The 25,052-nt window shown below is 45.8% G+C and overlaps 1 protein-coding gene across 1 annotated transcript in view; it reads left to right on the plus strand.

Annotated features, from left to right (window-relative positions):
• Nucleotides 1-13,460, plus strand: part of QPRT (quinolinate phosphoribosyltransferase) — a 92,151-nt gene extending 78,691 nt beyond the window's left edge. Inside the window, exons 3-4 of the mRNA XM_069651645.1 lie at nucleotides 12,549-12,680; nucleotides 12,957-13,460. Of these exons, the coding sequence (XP_069507746.1) occupies nucleotides 12,549-12,680; nucleotides 12,957-13,280 (456 nt within the window). The 3' untranslated portion in view covers nucleotides 13,281-13,460. The remainder of the gene's footprint in view (nucleotides 1-12,548; nucleotides 12,681-12,956) is intronic.
• Nucleotides 13,461-25,052: the final 11,592 nt, after the last annotated feature.

Below are 25,052 nucleotides of genomic sequence, written 5' to 3' on the forward strand. Positions count from 1 at the left end.
CCCGGCGTTCGAGTTCTTGAGGTTGCTCGGCCTCATGGCATCCTGCATTCTTCTGGTGCCAGAGGCTCGCCTGCGGATGAGATCTTTGCAGTGGGCACTCAAGACGCAATGGTCGCAGTCCTCCGGCAGGATGTCGGACCCGGTTCAGGTGCCGCCCTCGGTCGCCCGGGACCTTCTGTGGTGGGCTGTCGAAGGCAACTTGATGAAGGGGGCTCCGTTTTGGCTACCCTGGCCGGAGGTGACGATCGTGACGGATGCATCCCTCACGGGATGGGGAGCTCATGCCAACGGGCTGACAGTCAGCGGTCGTTGGTCTCCGTCGGAGTCCAGACTCCATATCAATCTGTTGGAGCTGAGGGCCGTCAGGCTAGCCCTGAAGGCTTTTCTGCCGACTGTGCGAGGAAAGGCTGTCCTGATCATGACGGACAACACTGTGGCCATGCACTACCTCAACAAAAAGGGGGGGGCAGGGTCACTTCCTCTGTGCAGGGAGGCGATGCAGCTCGAGTTCTGGGCCATCCGGCAGGAAGTTTCGATCTCGGCAGTTCATCTGGCCGGAGACGAAAACGTGACGGCGGACGCTCTGAGCAGGCAGAGCGCGATCTCTCACGAGTGGGAGTTGGCTCAGGAGATTCTCCTGGAGATCTTCGCCCTTTGGGGGACCCCTCAAGTGGATCTCTTCGCCTCCAGTGTCAACCGGAAGTGCGAGAGGTTTTGCTCGCGGGAATTTCCTCCGAAAGGAGCCTTAGGCGACGCGTTTGTGGTGGAGTGGTCATTCCCGCTGCTGTACGCGTTTCCTCCAGTCCCCGTCATCCCGCAAGTGCTGCGGAGGTTGCGGAAGTTCGGTTCCCGGATGATCCTCATTGCTCCGGCGTGGGCTCGGAGGACGTGGTACCCGGACCTTCTCGACTTGTCCATCTGCCCTCCACGTCGTCTTCCCTACCGAGACGATCTGCTCTCACGGGAGGGGGGTCAGGTTCTCCATCCAGAGGTCGGATCCCTCAACCTTCACGCTTGGCTTCTGAAAGGTTGAGGTATAAGGATTGGGACCTCCCTGGAGACGTGATGGAGGTGTTGCTTTCGGCCCGAAGGCCCGCAACTAAGTCTCTGTACCGTTGCCGTTGGCGTAAGTTCTGCGACTGGTGCAGAGTTCAGAATGTGGATTCTTTTTGCATGTGACATCCCCATGGTTCTGTCCTTTTTGCTTTCTTTGGCCCACAGGGGCTTGCAAGTGGGTACCATTAAAGGTTACCTGGCGGCGCTGTCCATCTTTAAGCGCTCATCTGAAGAATGTTCTTACTTTAAAATCCCTTTAATTTCACAGTTTCTGAAAGGGCTCACTAATGTGTTCCCTCCGTCGCCTTTCCTGGTGCCCGGTTGGGATTTAAACCTTGTTCTTAGGTTTCTTATGGGTGCTCCGTTTGAGCCTTTACATTCTTGCCCTTTGAGGCTGTTGACTTTGAAAACTGCGTTTCTAGTTGCGGTTACTTCCGCTCGCAGAGTGAGTGAGTTACAGGCACTTTCTGTTAAGCCACCCTTCACTGTATTTCACAAGGACAGGGTTGTCCTTCGAGTTCGTCCTTCTTTTCTTCCAAAGGTAGTGACGGAATTTCATTTGGCCCAGAAGATTGTTCTTCCGGCATTCTATCCTCCTCCGCATCCTGGTAAGGAAGAGGAGAGGCTCCATAGGCTTGATCCTAGGAGAGCTTTGAGCTTTTATGTTTCTCGCATGTCCCGGGTCAGAGTGGACGATCAACTCTTTATTGGTTACGCTGGTAAGCGCTTGGGGCAAGCTGTGACGAAACAGACTTTGTCACGCTGGATTGTTTTGGCCATCTCGGAGTGTTACCGCTTGGCGGGTAAGGACCCACCGGCTGGCTTGCGGGCCCATTCTACCAGGGGCGTGGCTGCATCTACTGCCCTGCAGAGGGGTGTTCCTATTCGCAACATCTGTGATGCTGCCACCTGGGCTTCAGTACATACATTTGTACGGCATTATTCCCTCGATTCCATCAGAGGGCAGGATCTGGCCTTTGGCAAGGCGGTCCTTTGCTCTGCTATTTGATTGGCTATTCTAAATTTTGTTTCTAAATTCTTTCCCTCCTCCTTGATTTGGTACTGCTTTGGGAGTCTGTCATAGATATGGAATACGTCGGAGGACCCAATCCCCTCGAAGAACAAGTTACTTTCTTACCTGGTAACGTTCTTTCGATGGGATGGTCCGACGACGTATTCCATATCGCTCCCACCCTGCCTTCCCCGCTGCAGAATTTCTGTTGCGATTGCAGCTTACGTTCCGCAAGGCTTTGTGTCGGACTGGCAGTTGACTAATGTCACACGTTCTGGGGGAAAAAACTACAACTGAGGCGACTGGCGTCGTGCGTCCTACTTATCACATCGGATGACGTCGGACGTCGGAGGAGGTCCTCGACGGCGGCGCATCGACGTCATCGACGCAGGACGCAGACGCCGAAAAAGTTTCCGAAGCAGCACAGCTGTGGTGATTACATGTCATAGATATGGAATACGTCGTCGGACCATCCCATCGAAAGAACGTTACCAGGTAAGAAAGTAACTTGTTCTTCTCCTCTTAAAACCAAAACCCACCATTCCTCCGGGGTCAAACTTCTTAGATCTTTTACCAAGTGCCCAAAGTACTTTGTCCTCACTTCAGTCAACCCCAGGCATGACAGAAAAATATGTTTTAGGGTTTCCACTGTTCTCTCTTTTCTGCAAAATCGACATTGATAATCTTTTGGTACTTTGACTGCCGTCCTTGATGCAGTTATCTCTTTTGTCGATAGCATATTCAACCGAATCTTGAGAAATTGGTCCTGGTGGCTTCTGCTCAGGAATTTAACCAAGTAGCCTGGTATTTCACCCAGTGCCCTGACTTCCTGTTCCAGTTGATTAAACCGTTTGTAGCGGTTTGCTTTGCTGTTCGTAATAATCCAATCGGTTTAAGTGGTCACTTAATGATCAGATACTGCCTGTAACCACCAAATTGACCTATTTGGGGATAGCATTTTGCTCCATCGATACTAAAAAAACTATTGGAACAAGATCTTGAGCTCAAAATAATCATCTCTTGTAGCTCAAATGAAAAAGATGTATAGTTCTTTTTGTAAATTTTCCATAGTTCCACTGATAACATTTTACAAGGCCAAAATTATTCATCTCTTCTTTATGGCCTCGACACAGTGCCCTTCTTCTAGACGCTAAATTGGACGCGACTAGAAGGAAACATTTGGAAAACTGTCCCATGTTCCATTTAAGCTATCTAATTGTATCCTTAAGATACGAATTGGGACTTCATTCTCTAAAATCTCATCTTTTATGGAAAATATTTACATTATGCAGGCTTGTGTGGTCTCCTTTATGAGCAGTCTCTCTATATGGCTGTAGCAGCTGAGCTTCAAGGCAAGACCTCTGTTTCTTCAAGATCTGTTAAGTCAAGCGAACCAACTACTAGTACAATGTGATCGATTCATCGATGACCTAATTCAGAATCCTATTGGTGTTAAACGTGCTCTGTTAAAGTGTGACTGGATCTCAACAATAGATCAAATGCATGCACTAACCACTTTTCGCTCTTTGTCTATCTTTGACAAGCCATGTGGCTATATACCAAAATAACTCACCTGCTTTCCTAGTTCTTACATGAGAACCGAATTCTGAAGAATTCGTCTTAATCTAATTAAAACGAGTGAGCTCCAATCGATTTATGATCATAAAACTTCTAAATCCACAACATGCACCTTATGTAAATGTAATGAAAAACAAACTTTGCATCACCTTCTTATCGCATGCGAAGGTACACGAGAAGCATGCAAAAAGATTCTGGGCAACGTTGTAGATGACAAAAGTCGAATATCAACTAACGACTTTTGGGAAAGATTAATAGTAGGTAATGAAAGATGCTTAACAATCGCTGTAATAAGAATTTTTGAAAAATGGAAGTTCATTGAACCAAATTAAAAAAACAATAATGTACATTTTCTATTTTCTCTCCTTTAGTAAATACTTGGATGATCTTTTTTGATTAACAATGTATATTTTTGATTGTAATGATTTTAGCCTTCCATGTGTATTTCTGAGTTTTCTTTAGTTCTTTTTGTCTCTTTATTTTTATTCCTGTATTGAGCATAATGTAACTTTTTCTCTTTTTTATGTCTTGTGAAAAGTTTTATACAACTCTAACACAATAAAAACAAAAACTCCAATCGTGCTCCCGTAACTTGATGTTCACCCTACACAGGTTCCGTTTTAGGTCATCCTCTGTACATCCTATCCCTCAGTTTATTCTGGTTGGCCTCTACCCATACCTTCAGAGCCCCATCGGTCCCCCTCAAAATTTCGTTGTGTATGATTGCCGTAGTTTTTACTCCAGAGCCCAGAAGGCACTTCCTGAAGAGTGCCAGTCTCTTCCAATCCACCAAAGCCCTTAATGATTAAAGGCCCAGTTCTCTTTGCACAATCTGGATTGGGATGGAAAGCGGGACTTTCAAGATACTTTTCCAGAAAATGCCTTTCAATAGTGAGAATAATTTGTTAGAGATCTGGTGTATTGCGTCTGAAACGTAAGTCAGTATTGAAACAACTTTCATCTTGTAGAAATCCAAGACCAGAGTCAAGGAAAAGCGGCCAAATTTGATGTATAAAATGTCTGCTTGTGTCGCCAGTGTTCTTGCTTTTTTTTATCACAGGAGTGCCACCATTGGGGGATCAGTGCATTTACAGAAATTACATAGACCTGTACATCACATTACATTGCATTTCATAGCTGTCTGTTACCCTACTCCTCCCCCACCCTCTCCCGGCCTACATTACACCTGATAGGTCATACTCCTTCCCGTTCTATTCCTCATCTTCACCCCTGATATCCGCATCCTCTTGTGCCGGGGTGTTCTCTGGGTCATTAACACGCTGTGTTGAAGCAGCTAAATCCGCGATCAGCTGCCTCCAAGCATCTACCCCCTTCATCATTGTCTGTGTCCCTACCTGCTGCCTCTTGCCACACCGCTGTTTCTGCATTTGCCCATTTTACCAGGTCCCTCCACCAAACCTGTACCATAGGCCTGGTCTGTGCCTTCCATCCCATCGCTATCTGTCATTTCACAAGTACATATGCCAGATCCTTCAGTTTATTCACGTGTTTAGCCCGTTTGGGCCTTGCATAGCCTCCTAGCAGACAAGCCTGGGGAGATCCGATTTCCAGGTTGATGTCCGCCTTTGCTAATGCTTAAACTACTTCTCCCCAAAATCTGGCAATCTCCGGGCAGGCCCAAAACATATGGACCAGGTCTGTGTTCATTGTTTTCCACATTTTGGGCATGATTGGGTTGCTGGCAGGCTGAATTTTGCTATTCTCTTTGGGGTTAGATATGCCCTGTCGGTCACATATAATTGAATCTGTTGGAGTCGTGCGTTCCTAGACCCCTTTTTCTGGTACGCCATTGCTCGAATCCACATTGCTCTGGGATGGGTTCCTGTAAGTCTGCCTCCCGGTTTAGTTTAGTCTGCCTAACTCCTTTCCCACTTTGGACATCAGTAACTCATATATTTGCGAGACTTTGTGTCCCCCTTCAGACACATAATAGAATGTTTCTATTGTCTCATCTAGTTGCAGCAGCGTTTCTTTCTCCGGCCATCTGCATCTAAGATACCTCTGAAGGCGGGAATATGTGAGATGCTGCCACCGGTGTATCCCGTGGCTTCCGACAGTTCCGACAGTTCCTCAAAATCCCTTGGTAAACCCTCCTTTAGTACATCTCCCACCGTCACTACTTCCCTTGGTTCCCAGTACTTCCTTACATTTAACATCACTTGTTCATCTACGCCCTTTACTGCTACAAGCGGGATCTGCTGGGAATACGGTCTTGTGTGCCCCATCAATTGGCAAGCCCTGTTCCACATTACCCACCCTAGTCGCAACAGCAGGGGCGAGTGGATTGTACGCGGGTCTGTTATCCATATTACTTCGTTCAGGAAGAACGATTGTTCGCAATAGTCGTGATTCGGTTGTCTGCTCATCCGAAAGCCATCTTGTCATGAATTGCAGCTGGCTCGCTACAAAATACACCTCAAAATTGTGTAATCTTATCCCCCCTTGCTCATATGGGTTCTGGAGCTTCCACAATGCCACCCTGCACCTTGAATTATGCCACAGAAAGCTCCCACATATACTGTGTAATTTCTTAAAAAACAATTTCGGTATTGCGTACGGGACATTTGCAAAATAATGGAGCCTCTGCAGCACCACCATCTTTAGCAATGATGCATGCCCCATCATGGACAACGGCAACCTGGTCCAAAAAGACATGGAGTTTTTGATTTTGTTCACGGCTTTAACTGTGTCCTGTGTATGCTCTATGTTAGGATCATGATAGATGTCCACTCCCAAGTACCGGAATGTGTTTATCTCCCATTTGATTGATAGCACTGGCAGGATGTGCGCGGGCTTCCCGATGTACCCCCCTCCTCCCCCGAAGGGAACAAACTTGACTTCTGTGGGTTAATCGTTATGCCTGATAAGGCAGCATACCGTTCCATCACATCTAGTATGTATTGCAAATTCGTTTCCGAATGTTGCAAATACAGGAGCATGTCGTCTGCGTACAATGAAATCAGATGCCTTCCACCCGGAATGCCTATGCCTGCCTCCCTGTTTTCCTCCTGTAAATAGGCTGCCAGTGGCTCCAATGCCAGGATAAAGAGCATCGGGGACCACAGAAATCCCTGGCTCATGCCCTTGCTTAACCGCCATTTTTCTTAGATGATCATGCCTGTCTTAACCCCAGCTATCGGTTCATTGTGTAGCACTCTCACCCACTTGATGTATGTGGGCCCCATGCTGAACTTTTCCAGCACCCCTAACAGCCAGGGCCATCTAACAGAGTCAAACGCTTTGACTGCATCCAGTGACGTCACTACATACTGTTGTGTGTCTTCTCGAGTGCAATCTATCATGTGGTGTAATCATCTCAGGTTATTGGTAATATTCCTATGTGGAACATATCCAGTCTGGTCCGGGTGTATAAGCTTGGCTATAACCGGTTTGAGTCTATGTGCCATTACTGCTGTAAGAATCTTCCCATCGTGGTACAGTAACGAGAGGGGCCTATACGACCGACACTCGGTATCCGGCTTGTTGGGTTTAAGGAGGGGGACTATTATCAACTCCCTCAAGGACTCAGATAATCTGCCCCTGTCCAGTGCTTCATTAAGCATTACTAGCAGTGGTGTGAGGGTCTCATTTCTGTATACCTTATAGAATTCGCTTGGAAGTCCATCTGCTACCTGGGCTTTGCCGGTTGGTAGTTCTTTGATCACATGTTCTAGTTCTTTTTTCGTTATGAGGACATTGAGGTTGTCCCTCTCCTCTGCATTTAACTTGGGTAGATTAATCTCTGTTAATGCTTCCTGTATTTCCTACCCATCACACTCGGTCTCCTCATACAGTCATTTGTAATAATCATAAAAGCATTTATTTACTCCCACCTGTGTCTCACACAGCTCTCCGTCTGCACCCACTATTGCTCTGACTGTCTCCTGTTTATTCTCATTTTTATAAAGCCAAGCTAACAATCGCCCCGGCTTGTCACCTTCTGGATGTTGTCTCTCGATACCTTTCCTATTGCTGAGGTTGCCTAAGCCATCCTAGTGTTCCCTACATTCTCATTGTAAGCAGGAAATCTCCTGTGCCTCCTCCAGTGTCCCCACTCCTGTCTGCGCTATGGCTTCCAATCTTCCTTCTGTTTTTTTGTAAATCCTGTACAATGACATCCTGCATCCCTTTTGGCTTCGCTATTTCCGTACCTCTCACCACTATTTTAAATGCCTCCCACAGTGTACCTGCAGATTCCACACTACCCGTGTTATTCTTAAAATGGTTCCCCACCTCCTCCCTCAGGTGTTCCCGGAACCCAGTGTCTCTGAGTGCCTCGACCCTCAGTCTCCATGTTGGAAACCTGGCACAGGGGTGGGGGGAAATCTGCCACATAACTACAAGAGGGGCATGGTCTGAGAGGACCCTTGCTTTATATACCGCCCTTGTGAATTTTCCCAGCTTTTCTTCCCCCACAAACATGTAATCTAGCCTTGTGTAGAGGTTTGTAGGAGCATTATAATGAAAGTATACTCTACTCTGCGGGTACAGTGTCCTCCACACATCTGCCAGCTTGAATGCATGCAACAACATATTTAAAGCTTTCGCTGGGGGTTTTGATGCGCGAATTTGTCATCCGATCAATCCCTTGCCGGGTCCAGCGTGCAATTAAAATCCCCCCCCATATCCCTGCACAGTCCCTGTACGGGCTTATCTAGGAATATAAGCATATAAAGTAGGCTGCCGTGTCCTGATTCGTGGCGTACGTATTAATTACACATATTTCTTTGTGCTCTACTATTCCTCGTACTGCTACCATGCTCCCATCTGTGTCTATGAGGGACTTCAGGACCTTAAATGGGACCGTTGGTGACACTGATATCAAAAACCCACCTAGCATATGCTGAATATGTTGAACCTCCTCACTTCCGTGCCAAGGTATCTTGTCGTGCTCTAGTCAGGTGGGTTTCCTGCAGGAGGGCTATATCTATTTTCTGGCGTCTTAAATATCTCATTACCCGGTTCCTTTTAATGTAGCTGTTCGATTCTCTAACGTTTCAGGTCACTATTTTAAGTTCCCCAATCTTTTTCTCTGGTTCTCACTTCCTTGTCATGTGTGCTATCCCACCTCCGTACAGATCTGCAGTGCCACTGCTATTTATCAGTATTCCCAAATACCTGAACGAGATGACCTGTTCAATTTTTGTTGCCCCAGATGCCGCACAAATTTTGATTTCTTCTTCCTTGGTTTTTCACACACCAAGATCTCTTTCTTACCGGTTTTTATCTGCAAGTCTTTTTCCTCCACGTACTCACTCAGCTTATCAAGCGGCCTCTGAAGGCCAACGGGCAGTTGGTCTATTAGTACCAGGTTGTCCGCCTAAAGGAGACGACTCAGGGCCACTCCGCCCATGCAAGGAGTAAAACTTCTGGCTGTGTCTAATGTTTGGTCCAAGTCAGCCAAGAAAAGATTGAAGAGGGCCAGTGCTAGTGGACACCTTTGTTTCAGACCACTGGTTGATTTTATCTCCTGTGACAACTGGCCACTCGTATTTTGTCTTACCCGCACACTGGTGTTGGAGTGGAGCAAGACTAATGGTTTCAGGATGGACCTTGGGCAGCTCCAGGTCTGCAGTTTGTTCCACAGGCGGGTACGACCCACCTGGTCAAAGGCGTGGACAAGGTCAATGAATGTCAGATAGATCTTAGACTTGGCATCCCAGACCCTCCCCTTGAAGATGTTAAGGAGCAATAAATTGACACGTGTCCCTATCCCCCTTACAAAACCAGTTTGAAACGGTCATTACGGCCCTCTCAGTGCGACCACTCATTCAATCTTGCAAGGAGGAGGGAACCAAAGACTTTTCCAGAGACGTCCAGAAGAGTGATTGGGCGATAGTTCTTAGGGTCCTCCCTGTTGGCCTTTTTAAATATTGGGATTAGAATCGTGCTCCTCCAGGGCTCTGGGAGACAGTGGGTTTGCACAATCCACTCAAATAGAAAATGGAGCAATGTGGGCAAATCTTGTTTTAGCATGGCGTTGCTGAGGCCGTCCGGTCCAGATGCTTGTGAACCATTCATTTTTGTCAATTTCTCCATAATGTCCACATACCATAAGGCACATCCCATCCTAATTTGGTTTTTAAAGCTATTGGAATACAGTGTTATCAATGCGAACTGCAGGTTTTTTTTGCTTAAAAAGAAGGTTCTTCAGTGAAACCTTTAAATGTAATTATGAATAAAAGGTATTAAGAATGTAATTATGAATAAAAGGTATTAACTCTGAAGAACCTGTGTTGCTTTTTACTTTGAAAAAAATCTGCACTGTTCATGTTGGTAACATGGTATACCAACTCCCTTAAAATCGCACGATAAGGTCCAATGGACGAAGTTATAAAATCTTATTTTCTCACAATGAAAACCACCACTTGATTTCTGTGTATTTGACATTTTGTGGGAATGCATACCCATCACGATTTAGGCCACACTCATAACTTTGCCCACGCCCCATGTTGGAGCCCGCCCTCAGTTTCTCATTCCACGTAGAGCACTGCTGTTAGCGCACCCCCATCCCCTCTAAACATCCTCCCATGTGTTAATTGTCCGGAAGCCCTTTGTGTGGTACAATTCTTCTGGACTTTGGAAAAAGCTCTTAAGAGAGTTCACTTGACTTTTTTGGCCTGCTGCCGTTTGGCACACTGTGGCACTTGGAGGGAGTCCCTAGTTTGACGTTAGATTCAAAGGGAAGTTGCTGGGTTGCCTAGGAACGAAGGTACACTGAAGATGGGAAGTGCCTTGATGGCCCTTGATTGCTACAAGCCCATTCCGATTCTGCTGACAATGCGAGCCAGTTGAGCTGCAATTTTGGAGCACTGTTAGACATTGTAAAAGTGTCGAAGAATGATTTCATTACAATTTTTGTATTCTGTTCTGAACTCTGTGAATAGTCTATTTTTTAATGTATTTTTTTAAACTGATTTATTTGCATTTCAAAAGAAACAATACACAAAATTACATTAATATACAATGCTTATGATATGGAAGGAAACGGAGAAGGGGAGCAAAATAAAAACATATAGGAAGATGAAACCATACATGTGATCAGAACAACAAAAAAACTTGAAACAACTTTCCAAATGTCAAGGACTGCAACGAGTGAAATATATATATCACATAAATATATTTTAAAAGAATGTAGACTTCTCTTGAGTTGGACTGCTCTCCCGTCTAATTCGCTTTCACGATAGTCTTTTTAACCCCAAAGTCTCTTTTTCCAGTGAGCGTTTTGGCCTGTACCCACCATATTTGTGTGAGTCTTTGAGTAGGAGGACCCTTCATGCACATTATGGTTAGGTTTTAGGAGAGGACTTTCTGGATGTTGTCCAAACCAACATCCATCTTCTACACTACACCTTCACAAAGGGCAGTTTCTTTTATGGAGTATAACAGAGTGGAGTTCTGTGTGCTTTTTCCTTTCTGTGAATATTTGGCTCCAAAATATCTGTCGAATTGCTTAGTTGGAGGGATTTGTTTTGAGGGAAGTTCAAAATATCTTAAGTGTCAGGTGGTCGCTGTAATTAGTACCTTCTGGCATACGCAAGACGGGCACCAGCAGCCCCAGGACTGTACTGCAGAAAGGGACTGTACCCTCTCTGGGATAAGATTGGCCCAGAGAAAGAAGAATATCCAATATTTGTGTCAGCATGGATTGTAAACCAGATTGCTTGGATCTCTTGATTTGACCCCTTTTTAGTAGACCTGTTCGTGCCACAGTCCGAATGAAGTAACCTCTGCTTCCATGGGACAACATTGTATTTTTCAGATGAGGACTCGGTCTTCATCCGCTGAACCCCAAACCAACCTTTCACTGGGACCTAGACTGTCCATCTGTGCCTTTGCATTGATCTCCATTATTTAGATTTTAAGCATGCGCCTATGCTCACTCTCTCTGACCTCGTTGTATCAAGACTTTGCACAGATGTATTTTATTTATTTTATTGTGCATTTTTAAAGCGCTCCCACAGCCCGCAGGCATCAAGGCGCTGTTACAGGAATTGTTTTTTTTTTCTTTTTCGGTTGCATAATTATTTCTTTTTTTCTTAGTTGCGTATTTATAATGCGCTTAAACACCCATTGGTTTCTAAGCGCCGGGGATCAAACCTGTGTTGCCTCGTGTCGTCTTGCTTCCAAGGCACTGTTGCCGCGGAGCTATCCTCCCAGGATATTTTATGTGATGGATTTTATATATTTTATATAATGGATTTTACTAGGTTTGCTTGTCCTTTCAGGTTTTATATTCCTGCTTGCAACCACATGAATTTGCAAAATGTCCAATATCTGTAGGTGTGTTTTGCTCCCAGAAATCTCTTCTCTCTATCTGTTTTACGAGAAGGATTTAAGAGTCCAGGCAATGCTGGCAGTTTTTGAGGATCAAATGGAATCTGAGGCATCCTCCATAGCCGCTGAGTTCACAGAAGGCTGCAGAAGTCCTCCTTTGGACCTATGCTCTGTTCCTCAATCCCTCCCTTACTGTGCTCCCTCAGCTGGTGATATTTTCTGGTCCCTTGCCACCCATTGAACCCAGCCACTGCCTAACCTTGGTTTTCTCTCACATGATATGATATGGCACTTATAACGCACCTATACACAAGTGTTTCAAGCTCTACACCCTCCTTGCCATCCTTCTCCCTCTCTCCGACTGCGATGACCCCTGCACATTTCCTTGGGCTGAACTGCTCTCTGACCTTGTAACTTCCTCAAGCGGAGGTGCTCCCTGACTTCTCCCCCTGCCTCCACCCCCTCACCCCTCGCCCGCTTCTGGAGACCTTGCTTCCTTCTTGTAGAGTGCTCCCTGACCTGCTGATTCCAAAACCCTCTCCTGCCACAGGATGTGCTTTTACCTGACCTCTGCTTCTCACCTCCCCTCTTCTTTCCCCCACAGGCTGTTGAAGATGCCAAGAGAGTTGCAGGTTTTTCTCTGAAGATTGAGGTGGAGTGCCGCTCAATCAAGGAAGCCAGAGAAGCGGCGCAGGCTGGGGCCGACATAGTGATGTTGGACAACTTTCAAGCACAGGTGAGTACATCATGGATGGTTTCCTGGATGCCATAGGGGTAAAGTCTGTGAGCGGGATCTTTAAAGAAAAGGATACAGCTTGAAAGAGAGGGATGCCATCTTGGGTCACCAGGGCGAGGGTGAGTCTACAAGAGCGAATGGCATCAGGCTTGTGTTGACGAACGTAATGATTGGGATGTTCTAGTGAAATTGGACTAACACTTCAAGTGACAAGTCTTCCACTTTAATGTGTTGTAATATGGCCACATCCTTACGCATCATGTCTCTGCTCTACAGGAGGTCCATACTGTGGCCCAGCTCCTGAAGTCTGAGTTCCCACGGCTGACTGTGGAGGCCAGTGGCGGCATCTCGGAGGAGAATGTGACCCAATTCTTCAGCCCCCACGTGGATGTGGTCTCCCTTGGTGCCCTCACCCAGGCATTCCAGGTTGTGGACTTCTCCCTGAAAATCACCAGGGGCGAGGGTGAAGATGCCAGTGGCAATAGCAATAACAACAACAGCGTCCCTGCAACCTGTGAGACCATGCCGGCACCTGCCACTTCTTCGATTATATCCTCTAGTATACCAGAGACCCCCGGGAGACGCAAGTTTGCATTTTAATCTTAAGATACTCAAACTAAGCTGTAGCATGCAAATGTGGAACAGGGAAGAACTGTGGATATCATAAGAGACCTAGGTTTCTGAATGAGTGTTGATTTTTACTAATCTGTACGTTTTAATAATGTATTTTCTTTTTTAGAAAATCTTTCCAGAAATACATTTTTCAATTCATCACTAAAAGCTTCTGTTCCTCATTTTTTCTTCTAATGAATGTTCATTCCAGCCTTTATCGTGGGGGCGGTAAGAAATGCGATTGTGACAATGCTTCAATCCACTGTGTTCTTTTTACAGTTGGTGGGCCTGGAATAGGCGAGATGCACGATGACAAGCTCCTATCTTAATAATACACTATTCTTCCATTGTTGTCATTGGTTTTGGAAAGGCAAGCATGTGTAATCCATTATTTCTTGATTCGTGTGATGGCAGGAGTGCCAGAATAAAAAGAAGATACCTCTACATGGAGCCTGGGTGCGCCAGAGGAAAAATGAGTGAAAGACGTGATTGGGTAAGGACGGAACAACATAGACTGGGGGACAACAGCAATTTAGGACACCAGGAAGAGTCTGAAGGAAAAACTTTGTATGGGTTACCAGAGAGTCCAAGGGACAAAGGGGTGTAGGGAACTCATGGTGGCAACAGTAAAGACAGACACAAGTGGTCACAGTTCCAGGGTGTTTATTAACTGTACAAAGGGATTGGAAAAATGCTGAACCTAAATCAAAGATGGAAGCAAGCTTCGATCATCAAATCCAATAAGGAGGTCCTAGTGGCGTCTTGTCAAATAAAAGAGCCTATGCTAAAAAAATAACTATTGCCAATCCTTACAACTACATACAAAAACAAGTGTGGGATAGTGTTTCACAAGAAAGAAAAGAAGTGTTCACAAATGATAAGTCCGGATGTGGTAGCCGGGGTCTCCCTTCCCCACGTTTTTAGCACGGGCAAGATGGGACTCCTGAGCACAGCACACTTTTGGGCGTCCTTGGCACGAAGGCTACAGTTCCTTTCACTGGTATCAGGACCCTCCGTGGAAGTCTCTTTTCTACAAACATTCTCTTGCCTCCGAGGACCTGACGTGTTCAAAATCACAAAACAAAAAGTTATTTTCCAAATGCACATTTGGTGAGGTCTTTTCACCCCTGGTTCCCCCTCTTCCAGGCTCAGACCCCTCTCGAATATTAGCCTCCCTCTGTCGGGTTCACTATGGCTGTTGTTCAAAAGATTTCACCTGTTGCATTCAACAGTCTCAATGTCTTTTTACGCAATCCACTGTGGATATCCCTCAGTCGGGTTCACTCTTTGTCAACACAATGTTCATAGGGTTACAATGCTTCACCCCGTTCTGAAGGCATCCCTCAGTCAGGTTCACGATTGCCAATTATACAGTTCCTTCTACTTTATCACTAAACAGGATTTCCTTCCCTTAGCTTCCTTTTGTTCACAGGTCAAAGACTTTCGACTGTACAAAGGGTTGTACTCGACACTTGTATGACCAATTTGACCTTCCCTGTGAGGCTCTCCTAGGGCCTTCTGGTATCGGTAGTTTCATCAATCATAACAAGGGGGACCAGCTAGAGTCTTTCGAGTGAGCACCCACATGGTGACGGACCACTCTGCAGCTGGTCTTCCCCCTTTGCTTTCAACAGTTCTTTGCTTCACCTTATGTTGCCATTTGCAACCTTCGCTGAGCACAGGTAGGTTCCTTTATCAGTACTCCCTCCGACTTACCGGCTGTGATGAACCGCTTGGCTTTTTTGTCTCTGGAGTCAAGGATGGTACCGTGGTAGCAGACGTCTCTCTCTCTTCCTTGATCATCACCGTAGGAGGGCTCCATGTACCGTGGACATCTACTACAACACACTCTGGCTATTGTTCACGGTCTTAAGTTTCCCTTTACAGAGGCTTTGCGGGTCTGGATTGAAAAGGGCAAGGGCTCTTCTTTCCTTGTCATCCTTTTGGTTCGCCCCGTCTTCTCTTGAACTGTCATCCTGCAATAGCTGCCTCATCGTGCGGTCTGCCTTGCTCGTAGTGTGCTCTCATGCTCCGCCTTTTATCACTGTGTGGAAGGGAAAGGGCCGTCAGGTGTGTGAAATCAGTGGCAATTGCCTGACTCTGTCTGACCCTTGAGTTGGGAAATGACAGGTATACGGCTCTGGTGTTCGTCCATTGTCTTTCAGGGTAATTGGTCTGTGAGAAAGTGTTTGTGTTCAGAAACGGGGGTTGAGGTTTCAAGTATCCTATGGTGTACAATGGGGGGGAAAAGGTGTCATATTCTTCGACCTAGGGTGGTAGATGAATTTGGAAGGGTGAGTTTGATAGGGTTTGTGAAATGAATAGGGGGATGGTAGTTTTTTGTCAAAGTAGACTGGGGATTCTGGGGGATGTAGATTCCTTGTGAAGCGGGGTTTGGGTTCCTACTGGATTTACCAGATGCGGAGGGGTTTCTGGATTCGGGTAAGGGAGATTCTTTGGATGGAAAGGAGGTTGAGTTGGAACAGTCTATAAAGGCCGCAAGTATTTCGTCCTCTTTGTCCTGTTCCTCGCTGGAATACTGCGTCTCACCTGTCGATGTCCCACTTCCACTCCCCAAGGGCCCCCATCCAGGTGAATCTCCCGCACTGGTCCACCCTCAGGAACTGGATCCAATAGCGATGGCCATGTCCTGACCACCTGGATGACAGATCCAAGGGGACTAGTCAGGGAGATGCCTTCAGGTTTCTCACAAGGGACACAAAGGGACAGCTGAAGACTAAGGGGTTAAGGAAATAAGGGAGAGGCCAAGACACAAAGGCAGCAAGGAAAACCAAGGCACAATTCTAAAACAAGGGTGTCACCGGGTACCAGATGAAAGGAGGCATCATTAACCAGGAATGCCAAAGGAATTAAGTACCACAGATTACCATGGAGAGGCAGGGGACTTGATTGGGCATAGAATAGCAAAGGGAGACTTCGAAACAAAGGCAGTTTAGGATGCTGCAGGGTCAACAGAACAGCATGAGTAAAACATATATGGGGCAGACTGAGGAGGAAGGGCAGCATAAGATACGAGGAAGAGACAGCAGAAGGAAGGCCCCATAGAATAACCACTAAGGGACAGATGAAGGATGGGATAGCAAGGACGTAGGGATCAAGCACGGGATAATACTATGTATCAGTGAAGTGCACTAAGACAAAATAAGTATGGAATGCCTGAGAAAAACTAAGTAACCAAGGAAGGGCCTGTGGCGAGGCTACCGCTGACTAACCACCTCGTCACTGTAATTCTAGAACTGAGACAGACAAAACAAAATTGTTTGTCTTATTTATACAAGGGATTAGCCAAACCTAAGGTGTTGTAATATTGGCAAAATACAATACTGAAAATTAAAGGATAATAAGAGTGACCAAAGGTGAAATGCTAAAGAGCTGTCCCAATCTTCTCTTCTTAAGGATGGTGTCTTTCCTTCATTAAGCAATTCCAGTGGGGGCAAGAGGGAGGTAATCGTTCAGCACTCTTTCTAGTTTTCAGGACATCCTCAGCCGTTGGCCCTCAAGTCTGGCAGACCCCCCCCCCAAAAAAAAACATCAGTCTGCCTGAGAGCTATGTCTACTAGGCCACTTCCTGCTAGTTCTGCTGGGATTGTGAGTTTGGAACTTCCTATTTCCTGGGGTGTTTGTATCTGGCTTGCCAGGGAGCTTGTCTGGCCCTATTAGTGTTAGCTTGAAAGGTGTGTTTCTATTTTCACTCCCCCATTCTTGCCTCTATACTAGACTCTCATGTTCTCTTTATCTTGTTTACTCCCCTGTTTTCCTTCTGGTTCTCTGTAATGAGAGGTGAACTTGCCTCTAAGCCTCAGGTGTTTGGATTCTTTCCTCCTCTGTAGCAGGTCCCAGTCTTCGTCATCTAATGATTTCTTCTTTCTTGTCCTCCCCACAACTCTCTAGCTGATATTTGCTCCCTTTAGTGTGCATCTCTCCAAGGATGTCACCTTCCTCTTTCTTATTGTTCAATAGTACACTATCCACATCGGCCGCCCGCTCACTAGTCTCTCTGATTTGTATATTCTGTATCTTCTGTGTAGGTCTTCTTTAACTAACAACGGACTGATGCTCGCAGACTCGCACACAAACCTGATTGCACAGAGGTCTTATACACCAATATGCATCATCTATGATGTCATTCTACGTCGCAAACTGGAATACCTCTTGGCGGAAGGGATTGGTTAGGGGAATATATGTACTCCTAGAATGTGTACAGGTTAGTAGTTCATTGACTGCCCCTTATCTGTAGGACACTACTTGAAATACCTCTAAATACGTATAATTCGGATTATAGTGGTTAAAATAGCAGTAGATTGGTCTATGCAACATTGTATAGCTGGCTGCCCCATAGACCCACTGATTGGTTGGCATACCACCCAAACTTAGACTTTCAGCTCGGCTAGCAGAACGTAAGGAAACTGAAACCCAATTGCTTGAGTATCAGATTACTCCCTACTTTCCAAATTAGCGTAATCTCTCATGAGCCTAACCATAAACCAAAGTTTCCCATCTGTAGTTGACCTTGTAGTCTTCTCTGTTCTGGGATATTCAAGGGAGTACGATCACATCATTATCTTCAATTGCAGCTTAATGAATTGCATCACGTATGAGGACATATATATGAAGAAATGCCACTGAGAACAGCTACCCGCCTACACACTTTGTGGGTGTGTCTAGTTGCAACAAGTACTAGCAATCGTGTAAGTCAATCGATCAAAACATGAAAAATAGAGAGAAACATATTTTAATTTATAAGTATAAAAACACTCAAAATATTTCATAAAAAAGACAAAAATACATTTTGTTTACACAAAACATCACATAAAAAATACATGTTTATCTCTATTTTTCATGTTTTAATCGATTGACTTACATGATTGCTAGCATTTGTTGCAACTAGACACACCCACGGCGTGTGTAGGCGGGTAGCTGTTCTCAGTGGCATTTCTTTATATCTATGTTTACACTTGGTCCTCAGCCACACAGCCCCCTAAAAAAGAGGACTCCCTAGCTCTAATTGCTTTTTCTACTATCGCGTATGAGGAGACTGCAAATTTGTCAATTTCGACCTCCTATTTACTGCTATTTAATTCAATTATGCTGGGTGTTATTGATCCTTTGGCCTCTAGAAACATGCTCACTCAATCTTGTATGAGCCTATTCACTGTTAATTGTCCAATACTTGGCTCTTGCACATGTTTTCTTCTTCTTTAATCTAAGAGAAATATGTCTCGAGCTCATGGCTTATCTCTCTGCCTCCCTTTGTGCTTTGTAGCTATTCCTTGAAATAGCATTCTTGATCCCAGGCCAACATAGACTCCTTTGTTTGCACACAAAGCTATCATCTCCTGACTCTGCCCTGTTTGTGAGGTAGTTAGAATGAATCTTTGCACAGGCCGACTTCCGTTTTCCAATTATGGCCATCCTAACCACGTTATATATTCCTCTATAGCAAGCTTCTATATGTCTCATCTACCTTGCGTAGCTGCGTATTTACACTTATTGGTCCGCAAGTTACTTGATCTTCTTTTACATACATGATTACTTTATCATCTCGTACATGATTCTCTTGCCACTTCAGTTACACCGTCTCTTAAGTATTTTCATATCGTTTCAGTATGTCCTTGTATATCTTCTTCATGACATCACTCGGCCCTCGTCCGATGTCACTCAGCACTATATGACATCCAATGGTGCGTGCAGACATATTTCCACTCTTTCAGGGTACATTCAGTATGGTTGTCTGAGGGCATATCGTCTCTCGTACACTCAAAGCGGTATAGAAACAACACAGAGGGTCCCACATGCAGCTCTTCCCCCTGTTGTTCCAGTAGGACGGCAGTGAGGGTGGGGGAGTTGGGGTATACATGTCCAACTGCTCCTCTACAAACTCTTTTCCCAATTCTCCTCCTTTCAGTGGACTTACTCCCTATCGGTCTCCTCAATGATTTCTCACTCTTAGTTTACTCCTTCAACCTCACACTGTCCTCTTCTATCGCCATCAAAGTGCTGTTTCTCTATTCTTTAAACTTCCTCTCTAGACTATTATTGTATTGTTTCCTCTGGCTTTCACAATGGCACCTCTCACTTCACCTGCTAAGGTGGTACCTGCCTTGCTCTCATCCCAAACAAGCCCTTCCCTTATCTCTAGGCACTCCAAACCTTTCTCATGATTCACATTCTCTCGTACTGTCCAGGTGCTACTCCTCCTGTCCTTCTCTAAGGTGATACCCGTCTCCCCTTCACAAACAATCTCTGCTTCTTCAAATCTTCCTTCTTTTAGGTATGTATTTCCACTTGCCTGAGAGTGTGCATTTTTGTCCCTTCAAGATTGTACCCTTCCACTTCACAATGCAACTACTCCCTTCTTTACTCCTAACAGGCCATATCCCTTCTCACTCGCCACAATTCTTGACTCAGAACTCACCAGGGTCTGCGGTTTCCAGCACTCCCAATGGTTGTCCTCTTTTTTTGGACTCTCCACGGGCATGGTTTCTGATGGTCCCCAGGCTCGCCGAGGGTTTCTTTGGGAGAAAGAAAAACATGCGCTGGGCTTACCAAGCTACAGAGAAAAGCAGGAAGCATCAGGGGAGGGTGATAAAACACACTGCTAACAAAGCCAGTATACAATCCAAATTGGTGGATAGACCTCATATGAACTTTGACCAGCCCCCAGGGAGACCACCAGACAATGAGCATGTGGCCCAATCAAGGAATGACAAAATACCCATAGCATGGGTGCAGGCTATTAACTTAGACCACCCAAGGGGAGGAGCAGTCACCCTTTAAATGTGAACTAGCCTAGTCAGAGCAGTAGCTCACCAATAGCCGGCCCTCTCAAAGAATGACAGCCTGTTGCCAAGTTCCATCTTGGGGTCTCTCAGCATGTGCCTTCCTCTAACCTCTTCCCAGAAAGGACACGCTCTGACTGGGCTTTTTCAGGACTCCAGAGTGGGAGATCAAGAAAGATTTAAAGTCACCCCAAAAGAAGAAGTAGTGTCATACTCATAAATTTGAAGGAGAACATTAACTATATAAACTGAAACTGTGAACATGGGCAAGGGCCTATGGTAAAGAGACAAAGGTGTGGGGTGAGAAGCCACCAGTCATCCCTTTCATTTGGCAAAGCCCCAAATATGTCGTATTTGTGTTTTTCCTTTTCAGAGGTAGGGAAAGAAACTAGGTTAGAACCGGATTCTGCACAGAGAACATCATTTATGTAAGACATGCTTTCTTTACTTGCTCCTTTTTTCAGAGTCAGGCTTATGCAAATGTTAGGCCTTTTTCTGTGGAAGAAAGAATAAAAGGAATTCTGAGATCATGCTTCTTTCTTTCTCCGTCTCCTGGTTTTGACCCACCACAATACCCAGTAGGAAATGAGAGAAATAGACACCAAAGATAAACGGATAGACAAAGAAGGACAAAGGGAGTTTTGGATAGCAGAGAGGCCAAGAGACGCAACACAAGAATGAACACAGGGCACCAGGAAGAGGCCATGGGACATGGCGAATGGCTGATCAAGGGAATAGTTAAGGGACAAAAGCAGAAGCATGTGATACCAGGAAAAGAACAAGGGACAAAGGTGCCCCATGATAACGTGGAAAGAATGAGGCATAAAAACTTCATGGGGGCAAGGGAGGGGCTGACGGACAAATTGATCTTTTGGTACCAGAAAGAGACAGCAGGACAAGTGAGCACATGATACTTGGAAAGCAGAGTGGCATGGGTGCATGAGATGCCATGGAGAGAGTGGAAAAATCAGTTGGCGTCGGTTACTAGTAGGAAGCCAAAGGGCAACAACATGGGATATGAAGACCAGGGCAGCAGAAATCGACAGGTCATAATAAAGGTAGCACGAGATAAAAGGGATAGACCAAGGAATGAAGGCAGTGCCCAAGGGTCAAGGCACCATTGGATAAGAAGAGACAAAGGGATCATTGGAGATTGAGAAGTAAAAGAACAGAGTAGCAGGGGATACCAGTGAGAGAATTGGGTTAAAAGGAGCATACACTACCAGAGGGAAGCTCGTTAATGAAGGAAGCATGGAATAGCCGGTGGAGTTGTAGGAATAAAGTAAGCATAAGAGACCAATAGAGAACTGTCATTAAATCCCTGGGGCCTTTTCCCAGGACAACTGCCCCTAGGGTGTCCTGTCTGATTCTTCTATGTGTAACTCTAAGGAAGAGAATGACTTCCACCCCCCCCCCCCCCCCCACGCTCCCCCCAGGATAGGATAATGTCTGATCTAAACTAATCTAGTACTAAATAAATACTAAAACAGAGCATACGAATATTCCTCCTGGCTTCGGGGGAAAATACTATACACTTTGTTTTCTTCATGTTGGCTCTGGGTCCAACCCGGGAATTGGAGCAAGGTACTCACTCACAGCCTTGAGGTCCCAACTAATAAACGCTCTGTACTCCAACTCTGTGATGGGGTTTGTACTCCTAAAATTAATGACATATTTCCAGCAACTCAGTCTTGGGGGTTTTTATGTGCCCCCACACGTATTTCTTGGATCTGCTTTTCGGTCTTCATCCAGATTTCTGGAAAAGTCTCTCCCCTAAAGACTTGTCTCCCAAATGTCTTGCATTAGGGCCTGCACAGCACCACAACTTGGGTCATGTTAACAATGGACTAATCCCCAGAGTTTCTGCCAAGCAGTTGGTAGTCTGGCTGATTCAGAAAATATGAGATTTGTGTCTCACCATCCACCTGTCTTCGGTCCCTGACACCCCTGTCCTTGTCCCCCTCCATTTTGAATTGCAGCATTGTGGCGCATAATGGTCTCTCTGTCCTACTTCTCTCCTCCTCTGCTTTCTCGGACTTGAATCTGTTTCCTTGGTGCTTTTGCACATGCTCGTACCTCTACCCAACCTCCTCTTCCACTCCTCTGAGGCTGCGATTCCCTCTTTTAGTTTACTCTCTTCTCTTGTCATTCAACCACCCATATATTAATAATGCCTCCTCCGTGCCCTCCTCTGCCTCCTCTTCACGTCTAATGTCTCTCCTTGTCGCAGCTCCCTGATCATCCTCACTCGCCCCCTTGTCTTAATGTCCCTTCTCACTTGGGGTGGGTGAAACAGCCGAAATTCGCTCTGTGGAGAAATGGGATAATTGTGGCCAAAATTCAACTGCTTGGCCAATTTCACCCACAGAGCAAGATGGGTCATTTCGAATGTTTCCCCAACTGAACATTTTGATTTCTTCATGATTTTTTTAAATGAATTTGTGTGAAAAAAAACATAATTTGAGGCAAAAAAAATTACTTTCAGGAAAAACCGGTGAAATGTGCCTAAAACTGGCGAATCAGGAACTGCTCCACCAGCAAAGCTAAATTGGAGGCGAATTTTCCCTATTTCATTTTGCTGCTGATAATTTCACGCACTCAAACTCCTCACCACCTTCTCCGGACTTCTTCCATCCTCCTCCTCTTTATTCTTCATGTTTCTCAACATCTCCTGGCTTCTCTCTGCCTTTTCTACCTTTCGACTCCCTCCAACCTCCTGCTGCAGCTTCTTCAGCGCTCTCCTCCATCTCCAAGCACCTGCGCAACGTCTCTTAATTCACTGGTTTATGTAATGGCCTTGTTCCACTGTGTTAAATGTTTATTATCATGGTTAATTGTAATGGATTGGTGAGTGGAAGCTCATTTGTGACTTCTCTGCTGCTGGCTGTGACCTGCTCCGTCCCATACAGGAAAGTGGGCTCAGCCTCCAAAAAGCTCAGCCCCCCTCTTGGAATTTGTGCTGAGCTGGACCTGCATTGCAGAGCCTCAGACTCCACAAGGGTGCGTGGTTCTGTGCTCCTGCGTTTGGGATGTACCTGGGCCAAGTAAGTGAGACAAGGAGCAGGAACCAGACTCACCCAGGTAGGTACAAAAGAAAAGGATGCTCTTTATTCTTGGTTACGGCTTACAGGTTAGAGGTGAGAGGGAACGGTTTTAGCATCCACTCTGGTTCCCATCTTCACTCCAAATCCCCAACCGCCTTTCTTGGAACCTCCAGGTCTTCCAGGTTGCCCACACCTCCACATTCCACAAGGCCTCTCATGCAATCACACAGATACATAGACTCCACTCACCACAGTCACAAAGGCCCCACATATTCTATCATATGTGACAATTCTCAATCTGTACAAGTGGGTCTTGGCAGTTACTGGGGAATTGTGTCCTGGGTGGGGGAGACCTTCCCAGATTCTCTCCTGGATTCGGGGGTGGGGGATGGGGGGGGCACAACGTTCAACGAGGAAAGGGATAGAAGTGTTCCAGAGAATTTGGCTGCACTACGGGTTCCCTTAAATAAAGGAACAGGGTGATGTTGGCTTGAAACGCGAAACGTCCTTGCTGCATGACCAGCGCATGGTGCGGTAGACCAGAAGATACTCCTTGCACCACCACCACCACCCCCCAGGCCCAGCATCACTGCACGGGTGGCTGCACCTAGTGCCAGTCAACACTCCACTATCCACTGCTAACACCAAACAGGGAACTTCATCATACACCTTAATGGACAAAGCACAGAATACCAAGGACAGATTGAGAGACACAGGGAGCTCAAAGAAATGAAGGGGGCATGAGGAGCCAAAGAGTCTGGAAAGCTCACTAGATACCAGGGACAAGCAAATGGACCATGGTAGAATGGGATATTACGGAGAGTTTTAAGGTCCAATGAGTCATGGGATACCTGGTACAGAGCAAAGCAAAATAAATTAGTTTGTGGCTACAAAAATAGCATGGGATACCAATGAGAGAGCAAGGAATGCAGGTGCCATTGGATACCAGGTAGATGCAAAGGAGACCATTTGCTACCAGAGAGACATTTGGGGTAAAGGAACCATTGAATAACAGGGAGAGGCCAAGGTTCAAGGCCACATTAGATACCAGGCAGAATCAAAGGGATCACTGGATACAAGGGAGAGATAAAGGGACCATTGGATAGCATGAAGATAATGGAGGTGGGGGGGGGCATAAACTACCAGTGAATGGTGGCAGCAGGGGATACCAGGGAGAGGTGAAGGGGTAACGTGAGCATAAGAAACCATGAGGAAACCCAATGAAGAAAGAATGGAATAGCAAGGAAAGATGGCGGCAGCATGGGACGCCAGGTAGAGCCCAAAGGATGATGGGTTCCTGGGAAATGAGGGAGAGACTGAAGAACACAGACAGCATAAGGTAATGGCGACAGTACCGGGGTTATTTGAGGCATGATATAATAAGGGAAGAGTGGGAAACACAGTCAGCATAGGATATCAGGAGGGACGCCAATGGATGATGGAACATGCAATATTTCGGAGGGATGGAGGGAGAAAGGCATCACAGGAAACCTGTTTGAGACCGAAACAACATAAATTAGAGGTTGTGACAATGGTAGTGTAGGATGCCAGAGTGATGCCAAGGAATGCAGACACCATTGTATACCAGGGAGAAACAAAGGGTTAAAAGGGACCATAAGCTACCTGGAAGATACAAAGGAGCTCATTTAGATTTTGGAAGCAGGTAATAGCTGCCTGTTTCTGCTAGCGAAAAAGACCTTATTTAAGGTTTGCAGTAAACCAGCTTCACACTGTTCTTTTCCACCATCAGAAAGCTGACGTAAAATCGGCCAATCTCCATACACGGTAAGGCGGGCCGGTGGATTTTCCAACAGCTTTCTGATGGCATAATTCCTGTGTAAAGCGGATGGGCTTGTTTCCGCCGACGGAAAACCAGTGGATTTTACACTCCACCAGACTCTAAATGAGGCCCAAAA

The sequence above is a fragment of the Ambystoma mexicanum genome, chromosome 3p (assembly GCF_040938575.1).
Source record: "Ambystoma mexicanum isolate Mex_15411 chromosome 3p, UKY_AmexF1_1, whole genome shotgun sequence".
Lineage (NCBI taxonomy): Eukaryota > Metazoa > Chordata > Amphibia > Caudata > Ambystomatidae > Ambystoma > Ambystoma mexicanum.